Source organism: Aspergillus viridinutans (genome assembly GCF_018404265.1).
Source record: "Aspergillus viridinutans IFM 47045 DNA, scaffold_13, whole genome shotgun sequence".
NCBI lineage: Eukaryota > Fungi > Ascomycota > Eurotiomycetes > Eurotiales > Aspergillaceae > Aspergillus > Aspergillus viridinutans.
Window position 1 is genome coordinate 349241 of NW_025091229.1, and position 18737 is coordinate 367977.

The window sequence follows — 18737 nt, forward strand, 5'->3', positions numbered from 1 at the left end:
TATTCTTAATGTTTATTCTTCTTTTAACGGACCCGTTGGATTCCAAGATCATGGGATTCAGTTTACCAATACTATGGGAGAAATTGTATTTTCAGAAGCCATCTTTGCGTTAATATAATGACTTTACACATGCTTCTTCCTAAACGGTGATTTAGGACTTGCGTCTTGAGGAAGGATCTATACGGCTCTCTTCGTTATTCTGCTATACGACAGCGCTAATTGATCTGTCACTTACCTTAAATCTCATCTATATCATGACACTTATCTTATGGATCCAGCAGCATCTCAAATAGGCGATTGCTCCATTCACTGGATGCAGTGGTTATCCTAGAACCTGTTTGGTGTGATATCGCGCCTTATTAAGTGAAATCAAGGTTATAAAGTCCAGCAACTTTTTTATATTTTGTTCCAATGACATAACCAAGGAGCCCGAAAGACTAGGTATCATGTATGATGGATTACTCGGAGAGTAGGGTAGTTCGGAGTTCTACTTGATTGTGGCTGTAGTAGGTGCTTTCTAAGGAGTAGCTTCGTATCTCTTTGGGCCAACTTAACTTGAACTTCTGCACTGTGATCTTCTATTTCATCACTCGTTTTCTGATTTGATGGAGGCCGATCTCAGTGCCAATAGGTCTCTAGTTTATCCCCGCATTATCTCCGAGAAGACGCGCCCCAAGAATCAAGATCTGTATCTCCGGCGGGATATCCTCTCGCTCGAGACGATCTATATAAGGTCATACGATCTAGCCAAATGGGTAAGCGGTAAATTATATCAACAGTTCTGGCTTTCTTCTCTCAGTCATTCCTCGCATTATCCTTCTCTCGGCTATTTTTTCCTACCAGTTGTTCTAAGTTGATAACAATGCCCGATGGCAGCATCAAGGAATGGATTCGGGATCGCAGACGGGAGCAGAATAGGCTTGCCAAGCGACGAAGTCGTAAGTTTGCACCGCCCTAAATGTACTCAACCTTTCGCCGACTCAAAACGCCCAATAAGGTCAGCGACAGAAGACAAGGCGACCGAACGCTCCGGAAGAGAGCGGCGTCACTTTGCTTGACTCGTCTAGCACTTCTCCAGCCTCGAGTCAAACTACCCTCACAAGGTGGCATCTTGAATTTGGAAAATCTAAGGGGTGTTCGGCTAACGCTTCCCAGAAGGCTTTGCTGCTGTAACCGCATAAATGAAACACAGGATGCTCAAATGGCATACTCAGAGTTTATAGATTGTTTTGCCTCTCTGCAGAGCTATGAAAACGCTTGCAAAATCATCGAAACAGAGCGCCTTGGATTCGCGGCAGTTGTGAAATACGGTCTCATTTCAATGGGCCTTTCCATGGATGACCGGCTCTATGAAGAGTCACTTCAAACTTGCTTTTTTTGTTGGCTACACAAAGTTGTTGGGTCATACCGACATGCGGATGTCTGTATCAAATCTGTCTTCCGTGCTGGTGCTCTCATTCTCTCCCATTTAAGCGGACCTTCAAATTGGCGTTTTGAGAGGGGGCTTGTTGATTCCGTGCTTGATCAAACAACGCTCTGTGTTGGACTATCGGCCAGCATCCCTGGAGTGGTAACATTACCACAAGTATCTCACGTATCAGCGTTTCTAGAGAATGGCCGGCAATTAGGGCTCTCTTTCCGCGACCTCGTCCATGACGAATCGGTATCACCCTTTGTAGCCAGGTATGCGCTTAGCAGAGTGTTGATTGGTGCATGTTGCACCAGTGCTTTTAAGAAAAAGCTACTAATCTATGGATAGTACCTCTGTAGGGTCGAAAGCGCCCAATCTTGAGAACTTGAAACCTGACCTGCGACCGATTTCGGAGCAAATGACGATTCCCCATCATCCCTATTTGGATTTAATTCCATTTCCATCCTTCCGCAAGAGAGCTTTGACAGCAATAGCTTCCAATCGCGTGCAATTTATTGAGGATGAGCTATGTTTTGATTTGATGAATGGCGGCCTACAATGCCCAGCGGCTTATTCAAGAACATCATTACATGGTCGTGGCGAGGGTGCTGCCTGGGACTCACATAGCTGGAAAGCTTCCCCCTGGTTTCTACGGAAATGGGCTTTCCTACTTGAAGGGCCTGAGGATCCAATGTACAGGACTAGCTTGTGGTGGGGGTCACACAACTGAGATTCTGGGAGGGACAGCGCTTATGGTAAGCACTCCCTTCAGCATTTTCCAATCAACCGCTTCACATCGCTTCCTAGTTAGGAATGATCGTAAGTTGTTCTGCTCACCAAGTCAAGCTGCGGGGTCTTCTCTGATTGACTATCTGCACTCATGAAGCCATGACACGCACGTATATTAATATGGATAAGTATTCTTCAGAACTATTCCCTAGGATGGAAAACGCCAGAAAACTGATCTATAAATATGGACAGATCTGTTCTTCATTCCATTCCCAATATTTCCGACCTAGATCAGCGTCGAAAAGGTCTTTGCGGCCAGGCGCCAACTTTCCGGGAGGAACAACTTGGAGACATGTTAGAAACTCCACCACCAGTTGGACATGGATGACTCGGGACTTACTCCATGTGTCAGCCTTGTGGCAGTCAAGATCGAATTGAAGCCCCGCCCAAAGCTGTGTGTAAGCACCGATCTCAGGCTTCTGTCCCAGGAGCGTCTGCAGACGGGTCAGATATGTCCAAATGCAAAAGTAACGGGACCAGCACTTACTATAAGCATTGACATCCACCCAGGCATTGTTCTCTGCAACTCTGTGGCGGCAACTCCGGGATCAAGGGCCTGATATACATTTGAGCAGGGTAGCTCTAACAAACTTTTTTTCGGTCAGAAAACTCACCACACTCACGACCCCATCCTTCCTCGAGCGCCTTGCGAGCTCTGCAGCCTGAAGGACATTACCCGCTTTACTCCTTGCGTATTTTGTCCAGGCTCCTTCCTCACGGCGATAATCCATGTTGGAGAAGTCAACTGCAGGCTTCGGAGCAATGGAGACGGCAGAGGACGAGACCCAGACAACTCGAACCGTGTTCGCTGGCGAGACTGCTGCTGTTTTGGCAAGAGCTGGATAGAGCAACTTGGTTAACAGAAATGGGCCGAGATTGTTCGTTCCCAGCTGCAGCTCGTAGCCTTGTTGGGTTTTGGAGCCTTGAGGGGGAATCATGACGCCGGCGTTGTTCCAAAGAACATGGAGCTGGGATTCCTTGCTGAGAAATTCTTCAGCGGATCCTTTGACAGTTGAGAGATCACTGAGCTCGAGATGCAAGAAATGGAGTTGGCCTCGCGATTCAGGAAAATCTCTCTTCATGTCCTCAATCACCTGTTGCGCCTTGCTAGCGTTGCGAGCGGCAAGATACACCTTGCCATTGCGCTGGTAGAGAATTCTGACTAAGCGAAGCCCGTATCCCGACGTCGCACCAGTCACTATGAAGACCTTTTTTCGCGCAATTAGTTTTAAAACAGGAGTAGGTCATTGGAGGATACCAGAACGACGCTCACCTTGCCGGTTTGATCTCCGAGATTTCTCTCAGTCAAAGGAGGTGTTTGGGAAGATATTAGGGCACCCATGCTCAACCACAAGATCAGAATGAGACACTGAGTTATATTCCGTCGTTCCCTCCAGAGGAGGACCTGCTCCTGTTAAGTATGAAAGCGACGGCAGCTACATATCGACCTCGAGTAGATCTATGTCATCTAATCCACCCGCCAAAGGCTTGGCAGTCAGCATTAAGGTTTGGCTTTTCCGAAACCGGTTAAGCGTGCGCCCACTGAGCTACGAGCCTACGGACAACCAGCGGAAGTCTTCCTCGGCAGCTTCAAAAAGGTAGGACATACGCAGATACATTTGCTTCATTAAAACCGATAACTCCTCAAAGTCCGAGTGCAAAAGTAAGCAGAGGTTATGGCGGCTGCTCAGGGCCAGCGATGCTCCTCGCCTTACTGTCGCCGCTCCAAAGACCAGACGCCAACATTATGTGGTCTCTGCACCATCAGTATTTGCACGTGGACTTTGAAAATCTGGTTCTGTGAATGAAATGATAATTGAGACATCGGCGGATTATCAAAAACCTAGACCTGCGGCAATGGTAAAATACAACCGATCAAACGCCCGCCAGTTGAGAGCCATTGTCCATTCATGCAAGCTGCCGTCCTGGCAGACCCACGTACATGTCGTGTTGCTTTCACTACCTTGCCGCGCTCATGAGTGAAGCCTGGCTTTGAGAATTTGTTATTTTATGTTGATCTATGGTGTGGTCCATTTGCTGTGAGGTTCTTGGTGAGCAGATTGATGCCAATCTCAGAGGGCGTGAAGAGGTGGAAGGTAGAGAGCTAGGCCACATCCGTCCCGAACCAAAAACGCCGAGAGGCGCTGGTTCAAACCATGGATGAGCTGATCACTTCAACTTTGCAGTAATGACGAAGAATTTTGAATAGTCAGAATGTCATTCTAGTTGAACTGGGCGGGCGCCAGTGGACCAAGCATACCTACCTATGCAGGTCTGCTGCAGAACAGGAAAACACAGGATATTCTTATTCCTTTTTATGTCAACTGCTTTCTCTTTTTTTCATCTTTTATAGGACGGGTGAGAATGACTATACAGAGATTTAAACGCACCGAACTTGGTTCAGATGAAATACGAGCCTGGGATAGTGACAGGAGACAGACAATGGTTTAGGGCTTAAAGGTGAACAGCTGTATATAAAAGAGGTTGTGCTATCTAAGTCTTCTATACTGCGCATGTAGTTTGATTAATTTTCCATGATCTGCCATGAGATGGAGATTGACTATCAACATTACTGCATACAGCTTGTGTTTACATTGTTTCTTCTGGGAGACATCTCTACAGCCTTGGCCTATGATAACTTGATAAGCCAGATAGTGGCCATTTATGCTATAACTTCCTTTGCAAGTATCGTGACTACATCAAACATGCAATGCCAGGCTGGAACAATGCCTGACTTCTGTAGATTATTAATATGCCCCCCAATATCAACCATCCTTCCTTTATAGGAATCTAGGTCATGCAACTTTGCTTGTTGGCAGGTTAGAGAACTTAGAGTTGACCTCACCTTTACTAAGGTTTTGGGTAATGGAAAGTGGGCCAGCTTAACCCCACAACTATAAATATGGAGCACGGAGAATATAATGACGACTATGGTCTCCCTTTGGTGAAGTTCAGCTAAATAATAACCATTTGACCTTGAAGAATGAATTCATATTCTGTAATGAATTTTGGACTTTTACATACAGACATTCTTTCACTATTTACCTAGTTAAAGACGTCATTGCCGAATTGTTTTCAAGCACACTTAAATTGGACGGGTTTGACCTGATTAGATATAGTAGCTCAAGCGAGACATTTGAGCTCAGTTACAATATAGCTAGCAATGAGGTTCAAAGCCCCTTCTTGTAGACTGAAGCAAACCCCTGCTATTTAGTACGTAATAAACTCAATCTTATGTATACTCTGATTCTAATTTCAGATAGCAAGAGACTACTGATTACTAATGGATCTACTTCTGGGAAGGCTGAAGAACAGGAATCACAACCTGCTTAGGGGTCTTCAAAATGAAATGAGGTGTGGTTACTACGAGTTCCAATGCTGAATGATTGGAAATAGCCCTCTGCATTGAGCTTGAGGAAATCTGCCGCTCTTTCAGGTGATGAATGAAATCCTTCACCACCAGAGTTAGAAATTTGATGTGCATTGTGGTTGGTCGGGAAGAATTAGGTCTAACTGCAAGTGTCCTTCAATTTCGGCTTTAGGGATCGTCAATGACTGACAAGAGCTAGGCTATCTAGAGGGCTACCAGTCTACCACTCCGTTGACGGGTCTGGATTCGCTTACCCAACAGTAGCAAAGTATGGGGAAAGACGCTATTAATCGCTAAGGACATTGTGGAAATTAAAGACGACGATCAGTAGTTCTCGTGCCACGAACAGGAAAATTTTCAAATTTTCCACAACCGCCCAAGACGTATGCTGAAGGTGTTGTCGACCAATTGAAGGCTAGGCCGAATGCTGGTAGCTTGCAGGATTGCTCGGATGTCTCAGCTGAAACCTGGAGTATTGACCCCTAATCATTCTAAACAAGCGGTGAAGGGCTGATAGAGCCTTGAGAGCCTCATCTCCCTAGCATTTATTCACGGTATTCTTGTCAGGGGCTGAGGCTGGAGCATAGCAGAGCGCCCCCCCCTTTTTTTTTTCTTTCCGTGGGTCAGTACCTTTGTTCGCGCGAGGACTGTGCCGTAAATTAACCTTTGACTAGACTCCGAGTTTCACTATATCAGCTTTGGCAAAGCAGGCAAGCTCATATATTAAATTCTATTTATCTAAGATGACTTTGCAGCTATCGAACGAGAACCCTGAGTCTAGAGCAAAAACACCAGAACAACGGTAAGGGTCTGGGATAATTTCTGACCAAAGCTATCTGCCTCACCGACGGATTTCATGAAGGCGTAGGACGTTGCTGGGTGCGACGTAGCAGTTTATCAAAGCCAATCGACGGTATTTTTGTTCTAGTGACAGAACCCTGAAGCTCGAAAGACTAATTTTTTTTTTTTTTTTTTCCGAGTTAAAGATCCGACGATTTCCAATCGGTAGATAGGGTTAAGGAAATTACAGGATTCGGAACGGGACGATGTTCCTTTAAAGCAATAATGATCGACATATCACTAGGAAAGAACACCCGAGAGGGTATCGAGAGGAGTACAGCGATAAAGCTGAAACTAAGAAGTGTAGATCATAGAAATACCCAGAGTAGACAGGTTGAAGTAGTAGAGCAGACGGCCTTCAGCTACGACGACAACTTCCTTTTTGGGCTTCATACAGTATGCTAGGGTACGTACCTGACCCGATGTAAAGCATATTTTTTTGCCCTTTGCTTGTTTGTCCATTTGCAACCATCCCCATCTTCTCATCAAGTCTCATCAAGGCTCATTCATTCATAGCGATCTGCATTGATCAAGCCACCCGCACGCATCATCCCAAGGGTCTGGTAGGCGCCATTTACGAAATAGTACTAGGTACAGTACGCGGATATTCTGAGGACATCTGCCACGTTCGTCGCCAACGTTTTGGGACGCCGGCATTTCAGCCTCGTCGACCTGCTAGCCAATCATGAATTGTCAAGCTGGCTGCAGCCTGGAGAAGTGGTCCAGACTCCAGAGAGTGTATCTGAGTTTCGAGATAGTGACATGGTAGCTAAGAGTCAGGGCTATCGCAGTAGTCACGAACAGATTTTACGCAATCCTATGCCCCCCTTCACCAACTCATCAAATAGATGCGAGCTCAGGAATTATAAACATTTAGTAAGCATTGGTGCTATCCAGCAGGGTTATCATCCTAGAAAACCTGAAGTTAGACAAAATAGAGGGAACTTACGAATAAACACCGTAAAAGCGAGCAAAGACTCGTATTTGGAGCTGGGCACTGAATCGAAAGGAAATTTCTGATATGCTTTGCATGAAACTAAGGCCCGTCGAGTTTCTCAGGAAAATCCTGTTGCTATAACACTAGCCTAAAATAGAGCAACTCATTGGGCTGTTCCTGATTTGGGTTATGTGGACGCGGAGCCTGGGCTTGCAATCAGCTTCGCAAGAGGTCATTGCACAAGCCCAATTTCTTCGAAGCAGAGCCAGTACTCCTTGTTCCGTGCAACTGCCATGCGATGTATCAGAAATATCTCAGCGGATTATTCCGTTGAGCGCTACTATATTCTAGCCAGACTAGAGTGTAACTAGCCCGATTGCACCGCCAAATGCATTAAGCGAAAAATTGTCTAGTAAGTATGCAGCTTGCGCAATGCTTGGGTGTGGAACGACTGGTATTCGCTGTGGAAAAAGATGCCATGATGGCAGAGTATGCTGCGTCTGCGAGTGTCTCTACAGTGTATGGACATATAAAATGCACCACCCTCTCTTCACAGGAAAAGATTTTCACACCCCTCTGCTATCGACAAAAAATATCACACTCATCCCCATCTCCTTAACATCTATCATGACGGATCAATCAGCAATCACCTCATTCGCCGTGAGTGTCGTGACGGCCATTTTGGCTATTCCTGGTTTTCTGATAGGAGGCAAAGCCCTACTGCAGTGCTTGAGAAAGAAAAGAAGTCGTATATCTCACCAAGACCTACATCACAAAGAGTCATCCATCTTTGCCTCTAACAAACTATTCTTCGTTCAGGCACAGCCGACGAACCTATTTTGCCAACATCCTCCCATGACTGCCTGGGAGTGGACAATGTTGATGCGCATTACGAAGCACAAGAGCTCCGTTACAACTATGTGTCCGGTGAGTCTTGACTTTATGAGCTTCTACCGTATAATTAGTATAGCTAACACGCGCGTTTTACCTTAGAATCGATCGCACTGAGCGCCTTTGCGAATATTGATTGATCTATTACACCTCATTGATTCGGTTCTTCGGTCCAGAAAAGGCGCGGTGAAGATGAGATGGCACTGTGTACAACACCTGAGGGTTCTAGGCACTCTCAAAAGTTATTATAAGAGCTAGGGTATAAAGTTCATAATTGTATTGATATTAATTTAGCCAGTCACTCAAAGGCTGGTGACCCGGATAATAGTCTCCTGTTCAAGCGATGACAATCGTTTAGGCTCACAAAACCGGTAGCAATCCTGGGCATCATCATCACCTCTAGGAAATGTATTATTCCCATCCTAGTTAGCGTTACGGGCCGACGCCTTTTAACGCATCAACCTGTACTTCTGTAGCAGTCTCCTGTATCCAATCAGCAGGATGACCCCAGTTGCTACCGCAGCAACCGAACCAACCACCATGCCGGCGATGGCACCACCAGATAGACAAGAGATAGGCCTTTTCGCATCTCTTGCGGTGGCCATCGAGCCAGTAGCAGCTCCCGTTGTAGCGATTGAACCCGCCGAAGCGGTTGTCGGGACTGCGGTGAACTTGTAGCCGCCATATTGAAGCTCGGCACCTGATCGGTGAATCGCCTCGTCGGCGTATAGGTGATATTAGGACAAGCGTAGAATGTCTCGTCTTCGGTGGCTCCGTGTTCATCGGCTGTATATATGATCCGGACGGTTGCGTTCGACCCTGCTTCGACGTTAGCGGACACAGTAGGGACTGGGTAGTATTCATGTCCGACCTCGATAGCGGGGATACGCATGGCAAATATAAAGGACTCGAAGTCATCAATGTTTGTCGTTAAACGGACATCTTGTACAGTTCAGAGGGCAGCATACTATTTTTATGAAAGACCGCAACCTATACATTCCATGACTCGTCTTTGGCGAAAAGTACTAACTGACATTGAGTTGGCAGGACATGTCAGTGGCGAAGGATTCATATCAGGCAAATGACTCGCTAAGAGGATAAGCAGTTCGAGTCGCTGGTCCTATTGAGGGGCTGCACAGTGCAGTGTTATCGTACGCAGCGCTTCAATGCCTATCCAGTATGCCAAGAAGGTTGACGGGCCCCATGTCCTCGGCTTGCTCATCGCCCATGCCCGAGCACTATTGCTGCATAGAGAGAAGACTTAAGAATCTGTTGCTCAAGGCGACGTTTTGAAGAGTAAAGAAAACAGAATATCACGCTGTCCTCGGAACTATCCCAAATTATGTATCACGGATGCTATAGATTCTGGACGCCAATTCACGTTCGATTCTTAAACCTATAGTACAGGCAAGGGCGTAACTAACAACGCCTTCGGTTCAGTGAAAGGCACGATTCTGAAATCGGTGTAAACTCCACTTAAACCCTGATGCCTTGATTGCAATTATGGAGTGTGATTATTGACTTCTCATCAAGGCAAATGCTGTCAGGATCGCTATTCATTTGCGTGCCAAGGGACGGTGCCGTAATAGAGTGGCTTATGGCAAACCAGGGTTCGGATCAGATAAGATCAATCGATGAGATAAGATAGTCAGTGGGGCATCAGTGACGATCGATCTTCGTGCTCCCGCCCACTACCGGGAAGGGACTAGTCGAACACAAGGTATCCACGATTAATTTATCATTCTGCTCGAAATTGGCGAGAATCTAGATGGTTCAGCGATGTGAGACATGACCGGTGGTTCTAGATTGGTATGATTTCGAAAGTTTGCCGAAAATCGGACCACCTCCTGTATCGTAATGACCTGTGGCAGGCTGAAGAGCGATGGCGTACTTAAGGAGGTTCTTATTTCTATACGAGATGAATGGCAGCCTCTACTGACCGACTGGTATTTGAGTCTTGCCATCAGTGGTATATTGTTATTGACTTACTGCTGCATCTTGTCGTTATTGGGAGGATTCTCTCAATTGGGATCGGTGCTGAGACGTTCTACTATCCAAAATCTCTCCCTTTGCTCCGATGCCAGGACTCGGGCACTCAGGAGTATGACTGCCATGCCAATTGGGGTTCGTGACTCTATGATCGGGTCCCTGCTTCAGTGCGCTCATATAGTGGTATCTCTAGGCGGTGTTATTGTTGCCAGCCGCAGGGATGGCCACTGCGCTTCTGACACATTCAAAACTGAGCTGAACCTTTGCATGGATTGCGCCCTAAAATACGAGGTTTGGCAATACTACGTTGATTCGGTGTCCAAGGCTGGCACCGCCTGCGGTCTTGAGGCCAATCCTGTCGAGTTGGCCTCCGCCGTCGCTGGAACAACTTCCACTACTAGTGAGACTGGAGTCGCAGACCAGGAGCGAGTGGAGGAGGCGTAGCCATATCCTCTACTAATGCGGAGGCTACTGCGGGTTTGACCGCTGACCTGCTCCGTCGCCGTATTCTACGGGAAAATCGAATCTGGCATCGTGTTCTTCGCCGAGGAGGATCACTTAAGAGTTCTAACCTATAGGCCAGACTTCGACTAAGACACTACCCTTCAAAAGCGGCACGGCGTCCTATGTTGTCAGGTGGTCAATGCAGAATGTCATGGCTGGTGTTCTTGTACGGGCCCACGTTCTGGTAATCCAATGCAAGGAATTCAACATAGAGAGGAGCGATGATCGGTCCCACTTGTCTATCATACAAGATGAAGTAATATTATTAATTGGATAGATTGACTCTTTGTGCTCCGTATGCGGATTAACGCTACGAGGCGGTAGAATCACTGTACTCTAAATTCTTAATATATATATGTGGCGAATAGCCTCGTAGTGTGTTTTAGCCGACATTGACACCGTGTTATGGAGATAATTAGGGCTTCGTCCAACATAGGCAACCACTACTGTGACTACCTCGTCAATGAAACACCAACTTTCCACCGGACAAAAATGCGTGGAACGTACGGAGTAGTGGCCTCATTTTGAAGGGCTGAGGAGGATCGAATCGGGGATTGCTTTTGTAGTGTAAGACGATGTGTAAAATCAAAGTCAGGTGCTGTGGTCTAGTGGTAGGACGTCACGTTGTGGCCGTGCCAGCCCCGGTTCGATTCCGGGCAGCGCCACTCATTTCTATCTTTTTTATGCTTATTCCCCGCAAACCTAATCAAATCCCGGAATCAAAGTTTGCGAAGTAAAAATATATCAAGCAAAGGATCTATATATTCTGGTCTCATCCAACCAAGATAGAATAATATCCCACGCTTCATATGATCTAGAATCCCCACTAAGAAATGACGCACTAATATATCAAGCCGGGATTTGAACAGTGAGATTAACAGCAAGAACCTTTCTGGAGGTGTACTACCAGATTTGGCCCAAAATAATCCTCACGAAAAGTAAGGTGGTTTTCACCAGTCACTTCTTTTTGGACCTCTACAGAAGGCGATCAGTCGGTATTTGATGGGCAATCCGGATGACTGACCTCTTGACTCCGCGTCAGGGGCTTCCAATAGGCATTTGAGTTCTAAAGTCTGCTTCGAGTCATGCACATTAGATCCATGTGCTCATCGTTGGCTTTAGTTGCGTCAACGTTAGCCAATTTCCTGTGAAGGCTTATCCGGGAAGTAGTCACCAGCTGGATACACGACTCTTGAGAAGTGAGACGCAACAGTTGCAGTAGCAAATATTTCTTAATTCAAGTTTCCAGATACAAAAGACCGACCTTTATATAGCTGGTCATCCCAGGGACTACCCTAGCGCCAGGAATTATGATTACTGTAAGCCTCACAGTCGGCCTTACTATGCGCTTCATAAGAATGAATCCCTTATCACCCACTAGCATATCTAGCCAGAGGCGGCCAATCAAAGACAAAAACCCCTGTATTTTATGTCGGATCCCAGTAGCCTGCTTACAACTCCCAACATGGGGACTCAGAATTTCCAAACGCTAAGCCAGAAAGACATGGGACGTCGATTGGTCCTTCGACTAGTGTTCTGCATTCCAACAGGGACATGTGAGGCCCACCTTGAACAAGTTCTAGCGGGTATCTCGTCCGCTATGACAGGCTTTTGACCGCTTGTTTCGTTCCTTTGAATGTCAGCCATCTCACCCTTAGAGATACCTTAATCCTATAAATTGTTGAGAGGAGCTTCGCTCGCCGTTACTAATCTCCACCAAAACCTCTGACGCAGCCACAATGGCTCCAGAGCCAACAGAGGTGTTGCTTACTGTATCTACAGTCTTTACCGCGATATTTCTGTTAATCCTCCCTGCCGGACTCGGGGAGCTTCGTAACTCGAGCATCAGCAGCACCCCAAGCTGACAAGGACTCTTCAAGGCCGTCAGTACTTCTCCAAGATTCCGTGTTCTACATCTCATAACAATAACTGCCATAGGGTCTTGGGGTATTGCTCTCGGTCATATTATCCTTGTATTACATAAAATTCTCAAGCTTGGATGTGCAGCACAAGGCGTTGTTTTTGGCCTCACTGATTGCTTCTATACCTGCTGCCTTGGGCCTAAGCGTTCTTTTGGTCCAGGAGCACGAGCAGTCCCATAGAGCCTCAGATCTCGCTACACTATATCTTCTCGTATCGATACTGTGCGATGCCGTCGGCGTAGCTATGGCTTCGAAGATCGCTGGAGATGCGGATACATCGCGTCCAATACTGCTTCGTTGCTGCATGCACTCGGCGCTTCTGATACTTGAATGTTGCACCAATGGAGGCCCAGCATTCGGCGAGGTCAACAAGCATCAGTCTCCCGAGGAACTCCACGGTGTATTAAGTAGCCTCTTTTTCACATGGATTAATCCAATCCTTCTTCGAGGGCACCGGAAAATCCTCGTCAGTCAAGATTTGCCGCCCCTAAGTCAGGACATGAAGCCAGAGTCCACAAGAAAGGCAATACTGCAAGAGTGGTCTCAGCGAGGTAAGTAAGGATTCTCAACCTGATCTTCTTACTTCTCACGAGACTAGCCAAGCCTGGAACCAAGAGTTTACCTATCACTTTAATAAAATGCCTGGGGAGACCATTCCTCGCTGCTGTTATACCTCGACTATTCTTAATCAGGTTTCGCTATTCTCAGCCTATCCTGATCAAAGAGTGTATCAGATACGTTGTGGAATACCCTGCCGGCATAGAAAGCAACCATAGGTTCTGGCTTGTGTTATCAGCCATCTTCATCTATGTTTGCCTTGCTGTAAGGTCCGTTCTCGCTCTCTCTAGCTGGGTGCTAACGTTCAACTTCAGCTATCTAACGCTATGTACCAACATCGTATAAACAGACTGAAGCTTATGACTAGGAGTGCCCTCGTAGGGCTTATTCATGACAAGATTATGAAGTCACCTAGCATTGCTTATGACAATGGCGAAGCAACCACACTCGAGTAATGATACAGAGAGTCACAAGGGGATCGCGGAAATGATCCACGAAACTTGGGCCCAAGTTATTGAGGAGTTGATTGGTATTAGGCTTCTAGCTAGTCAAGTTGGCCGGATCTGGCCGCTTCCATTGTTACTGATTTACTGTAAGTGTATTCCGCAACTTTTTGCCATGATGCTGAGATGTGTAGTATGTTCACACATGAGTCGATTTGTTGCACAGCATTTACAGCCTCGCCAAAAGGCTTGGGGCAACGCAACCCAAAAACGCATAGCTGCTATAAGCTCTATGCTAAGCGCAATGCAAGTCGTCAAGATACTTGGACTTCAACACAATTTCACTCGTCGCATTCAAGACCTTCGGGAAGCTGACCTGCTGGCAGCGTCGAAACTTAGGTGTACTATAACGCCTCTGGTATGTACGAGCTCCCAACGAGGTTAAGAGTGATGCATAAGTTGACGTGCATATAGCCAATGCCCTTGGAATATTCTCTCCAGCTATCACGCTGGCCGTCTATGCTGTGATATCAGTTGCTCTTGGCGGCAACCTGGAGACAGAAACTGCCTTCACTACCATGGCCATCTTGAGCATGGTTACACATCCTGCAAATATGGCCATGACTATTGTGCCGCGCGCAGTGACAGCATTTTCCGGGTTTGAAAAAATTCAAGCGTTTTTGCTCCGGGAATCTTTACAAACTGATCGCGGAACATTACCGAAAGGTTCTACCGCTATTCAAATACAACAATTGAGGATTAGCTATAAACAGCTTGTCTTGGAGCATATCGACATTGAAGTAGCTGCTGGATCACTTGCCATAATATCGGGCCCTACTGGCAGCGGCAAATCGACTCTGCTGCGCGCCATTCTTAGAGAAGTCCTCCCTGTCCGAGGGACAATAAGTCTATCAACACGACAGATAGCATATTGTGCTCAGAAACCGTGGCTCCCTAATGGTACTATCAAAGACGCTATTCGCGGTGCTACTGAAATTTACAGCGCCAGTGACCCAGATAATGAAAAATGGTATCATGAGGTAACAGATATGTGTTGTCTTACCCATGACTTCGACTCCCTTCCCCATGGAGATCTAACACGAATTGGCAGCGGGGGGCTCAATCTATCTGGAGGACAGAAGCAGCGTGTAGTAAGTTTCAGAATTGCCGGTCTGAGTCGAGCTAATAATTGCAGGCACTCGCGCGTGCTTTGTTTGCAAAATGCGACATACTTCTGCTGGATGACACCTTCAGTGGGCTAGATGGCGAAATTGAGCAAACCATCTTTGATAAGCTATTCGGGATGTTAGGCCTAACCCGACGGCTGGAGACCACTGTAGTCCTCGTTTCTAATTCGTGTAAGTTCGTTCTTGCTCAGTCCTGAGTTTACTGGCTTACTCCGGGATAGCCCAGTATTTCCAAGCTGCGGATAACATCGTGGTTCTGGGAAACCACAGAATCATAGATCAAGGGAGTTGGCAGGACATTAGGGTGAAAGCTGCATCCATAGCAAAGTTCTCTTCCGGACATCACACCAGTGACAAGGCCGTCCTGTCGGCGAACTCTGATGAACTCAGCGCCAGATTGCGAACAAAAGGAGAAACTGAAATAGACCTGGCACGACAGACTGGAGATCCGGCTCTATATGGTAATTTCCCTATCATGTTTATGGATGCGACTAATATGAGCTTAGGCTACTACTTGAGTTCCATTGATTTCATGAACATTTTCTTCATTATCACCAGCACCGTATCGTATGCTTTCTTCATCAGTATTCCCCAGTACTGGCTTCGGTTGTGGACAGAGTTCGGTGGCAGAAACACCGCGTTCTACGTTTGCGGATTTGTTTTGCTATCAACCTTGTCGTGGATCTCGACCAGCGCTCAGATGTGGTAAGTTTCCAAGAGATGTCCAGCTGTGCATTGTCATTAAAGGCCCAATAGGTCCATTCTTATCCGACTTGCTCCGCAGTCAGGGTCGCGGTTACATCAACGTTTATTGGACGTCTGAGGTTTTTATGCCTTACATTGAAGACCCTAACACGGTGATTCAAAACATGGCTAACCATACATAGCGCGCCTCTGTCGTATTTCTCCAAAACCGATAATGGCTCAATACTAAACCGGTAAGGGTGTATGCTCGCATGGTCCTATTACTGTTAATGGTTTTAAGATTTAGTCAAGACATCCAGCTTATTGATAAACAGTTGCCATTAGCGCTTCAAACAGTTGTAACTCGTGGGTATCTGAGTCCCCTCTTCAAACAGTTGTTGACATAACAAGCTGCCAGAAATATTCAAGCTGCTCATGCAGATCATACTCCTTTGCATGGCCGAAAAATGGCTCGCAGTATATTTACCGGCCTGCATGCTCTTGGTCTATGTTGTTCAAAGGGTTTATCTGCGGACGTCGAGACAACTCCAATTTTTGGAGCTGGAGTCTCGCGCAGGGGTCTTCTTGAGCTTTTTGGAATGTGTAGGTATTCAACGCTTGATCGCTGTAACCAGCTGATATTAATTTCCCAGATTGAGGGCCTCGAAACCATACGGTCATTTGGTTGGTCTAGGGCTGCAACACAGGACAACATCCGTAGCGTTGACAACTCCCAACGTCCAGAATTTCTCCGTTTGTGTCTCCAGAGATGGCTCAACCTTGTCCTAAATCTTTTGAGTGCGGCTGTTGCAACAAGTGTTGTTGCGGGAGCTGTAGCATTTCGACGGCGCGTCAGTGGTGGGCAAGTCGGAATTGCGCTTAACATTATGCTCGTAGCAAACTCGACATTACTAAAGCTTGTTGAGAATTGGACTACACTAGAGACTTCCTCGGTGCCATTGCTCGGTTGAAAATGCTTGAAGAGATGACTGCGGTGGAGGGTGAAAGAGTGTGGAACTTGGAACCCCCGGAAAACTGGCCTTCCAGGGGACATATAAAACTCAAAAATGTCACTGCATCCTATGAGTATGTATCCTGCCCAAAGCTGCTCTTACTAATAGTTGACAAGTGCACAATCAAGACCGGGGTCGGTTGCTCTACGGAATCTGAGCCTGGATGTTAGCGCAGGTCAGAAACTCATCGTGTGCGGGCGTACAGGCAGGTGAGTCTCTACATAAAATATAGTTGAGATATCCGACGGCTCACTATGTATGCTAGCGGCAAAAGCACGTTACTCCTCTCGCTCCTACGGCTTCTGGAGCTAGAGTCCAGCCAGATCGAGCTCGATGGCATTGATATCAGGCATGTGAGGCTAGATTTACTACGGCGACGGTGTTTCGTCGCGGTGTCCCAAGAGCCTCTAGTGTTGCCCAACGAGAACTTGCGGTTTAACCTAGACCCGGATGCGTCAATGCCAGACGATGTCCTCGTTGCTGCATTAAACAAAGCCGGACTGTGGTCACATTTCTTCGAGGGCCACACGTACTCTGGGGGAGAGCCAGCTCCCACCCTGAACATCTCAGGCTCTGGTCGTCATCCAATCCTTGACAAGAAGGTCTCACTATTTCGAAAGCTATCTGTAGGACAGAGTCAACTGTTCGCACTATGTCGAGCGCTTGTCAAAGCTAGGTCGTTACGAGATTCTGGAGTGAAGCCTGTAGTCCTCTTGGACGAAGTCACATCCTCCCTCGACCCAGTTACGGAATCCACCGTTCATCGTATCATTGACGATGAGTTCACCCAAAATGGCCACACTGTCATCATTGTTGCTCATAGATTTGGCTCCATGGAGAAGCACACAACAAATGGAAGGGATGCTGTGGCACTGATGGCAGACGGTCAATTAGAGGAAGTCATTGAAGCCTTAGGAGCGGCAACTTTCGAGCGTTTGAGGCAGATCTCATGCTAGGTGAACGAGCTCCATGAACGGTCCTACCACTAGAAAAGAGAAATCAGCCTTCTTAACTTTTTACTAGTTAGTGTACCCTGCCCTTTCCCTACGTATTATTAGGCATTTAGTGTCCCTATATAGGTTTCTTAAACTTTATCGTGAGCCATCCCCTTTGGCTAATATCGAATCTTTTTATGATTTATAGGGTTCATAGCTAAGAACTTAAATGGGTTAGATTAAAGAGGAAGCAATAGTTAGAATAGTTAAAGGTTATTATTAAGATTGTAAAGCTGCACTTATATAGTAAGACTATGTATGTAAAGGTGTTGGGTCACGCCTCAACCGAAGGGTGCCGTGTACAGAAAGGAACGATTAAGACAAGGCAAGAAAGAAAGAATGGAAAACAAAAATAAAGGGTAAGCAGTTATGCTGCCCTGTTGCCAAGTTCTTAGAGTCATGGGGTTCGTACGAGAGCCCTCCAACCCTATTGATCTATTCTCTGCACGGCTATTCAACGTCTACTATGCTATTATACAAATTCTAAAACTTAGTGCTACAGACAAATATATAGAGAATATAGTACAAGATCTGGAGGAACTGAGTGAAAGAGAATGGTCATCTACTTAGCCCATATGATCAAACTATGTCTGGGTGGCTGGGTAGATATCAAGAGTATGCCATTTTATGATAGCGCGAGCGGGAATTCGGTGAGCGACGAGGTATTCCTTGGAAATAGTTGATTTTGCCTTGCGCGGGACGAATAGGGAGAGTCGGTCCACAAGCCCCTGTGCTTTATAAACATATCCCAGTTGAGTTGCGTCGATCTCAAGTAGTTTACAATTTCCACACTCAAAGCGCCGGTGTCTATCCCGCAGCCAATTTTCTGCGTGTACCCTGTCGGAAAAGAGTGAAATGAAAATGCTTCTGTAGTCGTTATCCCAGTTCAGGTGTCGTTCAACAGCGTTTCCAAAATCGGCGGACATATAGTTCCCTTCATCGTAGAATGTATCTGTATCTTGCGCCTCGAGACCATTTCGAATGTCATAGGTTGTCATGGACTCGGCATACTGTACGCGATAGAGTCGTGGGAGTTGGTTTGGGCCGAGGTAGTAGACATCCATCCTCGAACTGATACTTTCTTGGTATGAAGATACTAGTATTTTGCTTCAGGTTCAGCACCCTCCCGGGCTAGAGCAGCGGCACTTACATCGTAGACAGCCGTAGACACCATGTCGACCATGAGAGTCATATATCTGCAAAT

At 46.5% G+C, this 18737-nt stretch overlaps 5 protein-coding genes and 1 non-coding gene across 6 annotated transcripts; 4 read left to right on the plus strand and 2 right to left on the minus strand.

Annotated features, from left to right (window-relative positions):
- Positions 1-2376: 2376 nt before the first annotated feature.
- On the minus strand, positions 2377-3542 carry Aspvir_002883 (uncharacterized protein; the record flags this gene model as incomplete). Its single annotated transcript, XM_043274477.1, has 5 exons — positions 2377-2483; positions 2541-2634; positions 2688-2756; positions 2815-3408; positions 3474-3542. The coding sequence occupies 5 exons, from the start codon at positions 3540-3542 to the stop codon at positions 2377-2379; spliced, it is 933 nt and encodes a 310-aa protein (XP_043130412.1).
- A 5210-nt stretch (positions 3543-8752) lies between these two features.
- Positions 8753-9130, minus strand: Aspvir_002884 (uncharacterized protein; the record flags this gene model as incomplete). The annotated part of the gene is made up of 1 exon (XM_043274478.1): positions 8753-9130. One exon carries the CDS (start codon positions 9128-9130, stop codon positions 8753-8755), a length of 378 nt encoding a protein of 125 aa, XP_043130413.1.
- Positions 9131-10315: 1185 nt separating this feature from the next.
- Aspvir_002885 (uncharacterized protein) lies at positions 10316-10671 on the plus strand (the record flags this gene model as incomplete). The annotated part of the gene is made up of 2 exons (XM_043274479.1): positions 10316-10339; positions 10396-10671. 2 exons carry the CDS (start codon positions 10316-10318, stop codon positions 10669-10671), a joined length of 300 nt encoding a protein of 99 aa, XP_043130414.1.
- A 654-nt stretch (positions 10672-11325) lies between these two features.
- Aspvir_002886 lies at positions 11326-11396 on the plus strand. The gene has a single exon. It is a non-coding gene; the product is annotated as a tRNA-His (tRNA).
- A 2562-nt stretch (positions 11397-13958) lies between these two features.
- Positions 13959-15550, plus strand: Aspvir_002887 (uncharacterized protein; the record flags this gene model as incomplete). Its single annotated transcript, XM_043274480.1, has 4 exons — positions 13959-14076; positions 14129-14805; positions 14850-15012; positions 15063-15550. 4 exons carry the CDS (start codon positions 13959-13961, stop codon positions 15548-15550), a joined length of 1446 nt encoding a protein of 481 aa, XP_043130415.1.
- A 948-nt stretch (positions 15551-16498) lies between these two features.
- Positions 16499-17494, plus strand: Aspvir_002888 (uncharacterized protein; the record flags this gene model as incomplete). Its single annotated transcript, XM_043274481.1, has 3 exons — positions 16499-16611; positions 16667-16747; positions 16804-17494. The coding sequence occupies 3 exons, from the start codon at positions 16499-16501 to the stop codon at positions 17492-17494; spliced, it is 885 nt and encodes a 294-aa protein (XP_043130416.1).
- Between the last annotated feature and the right edge of the window lie 1243 nt (positions 17495-18737).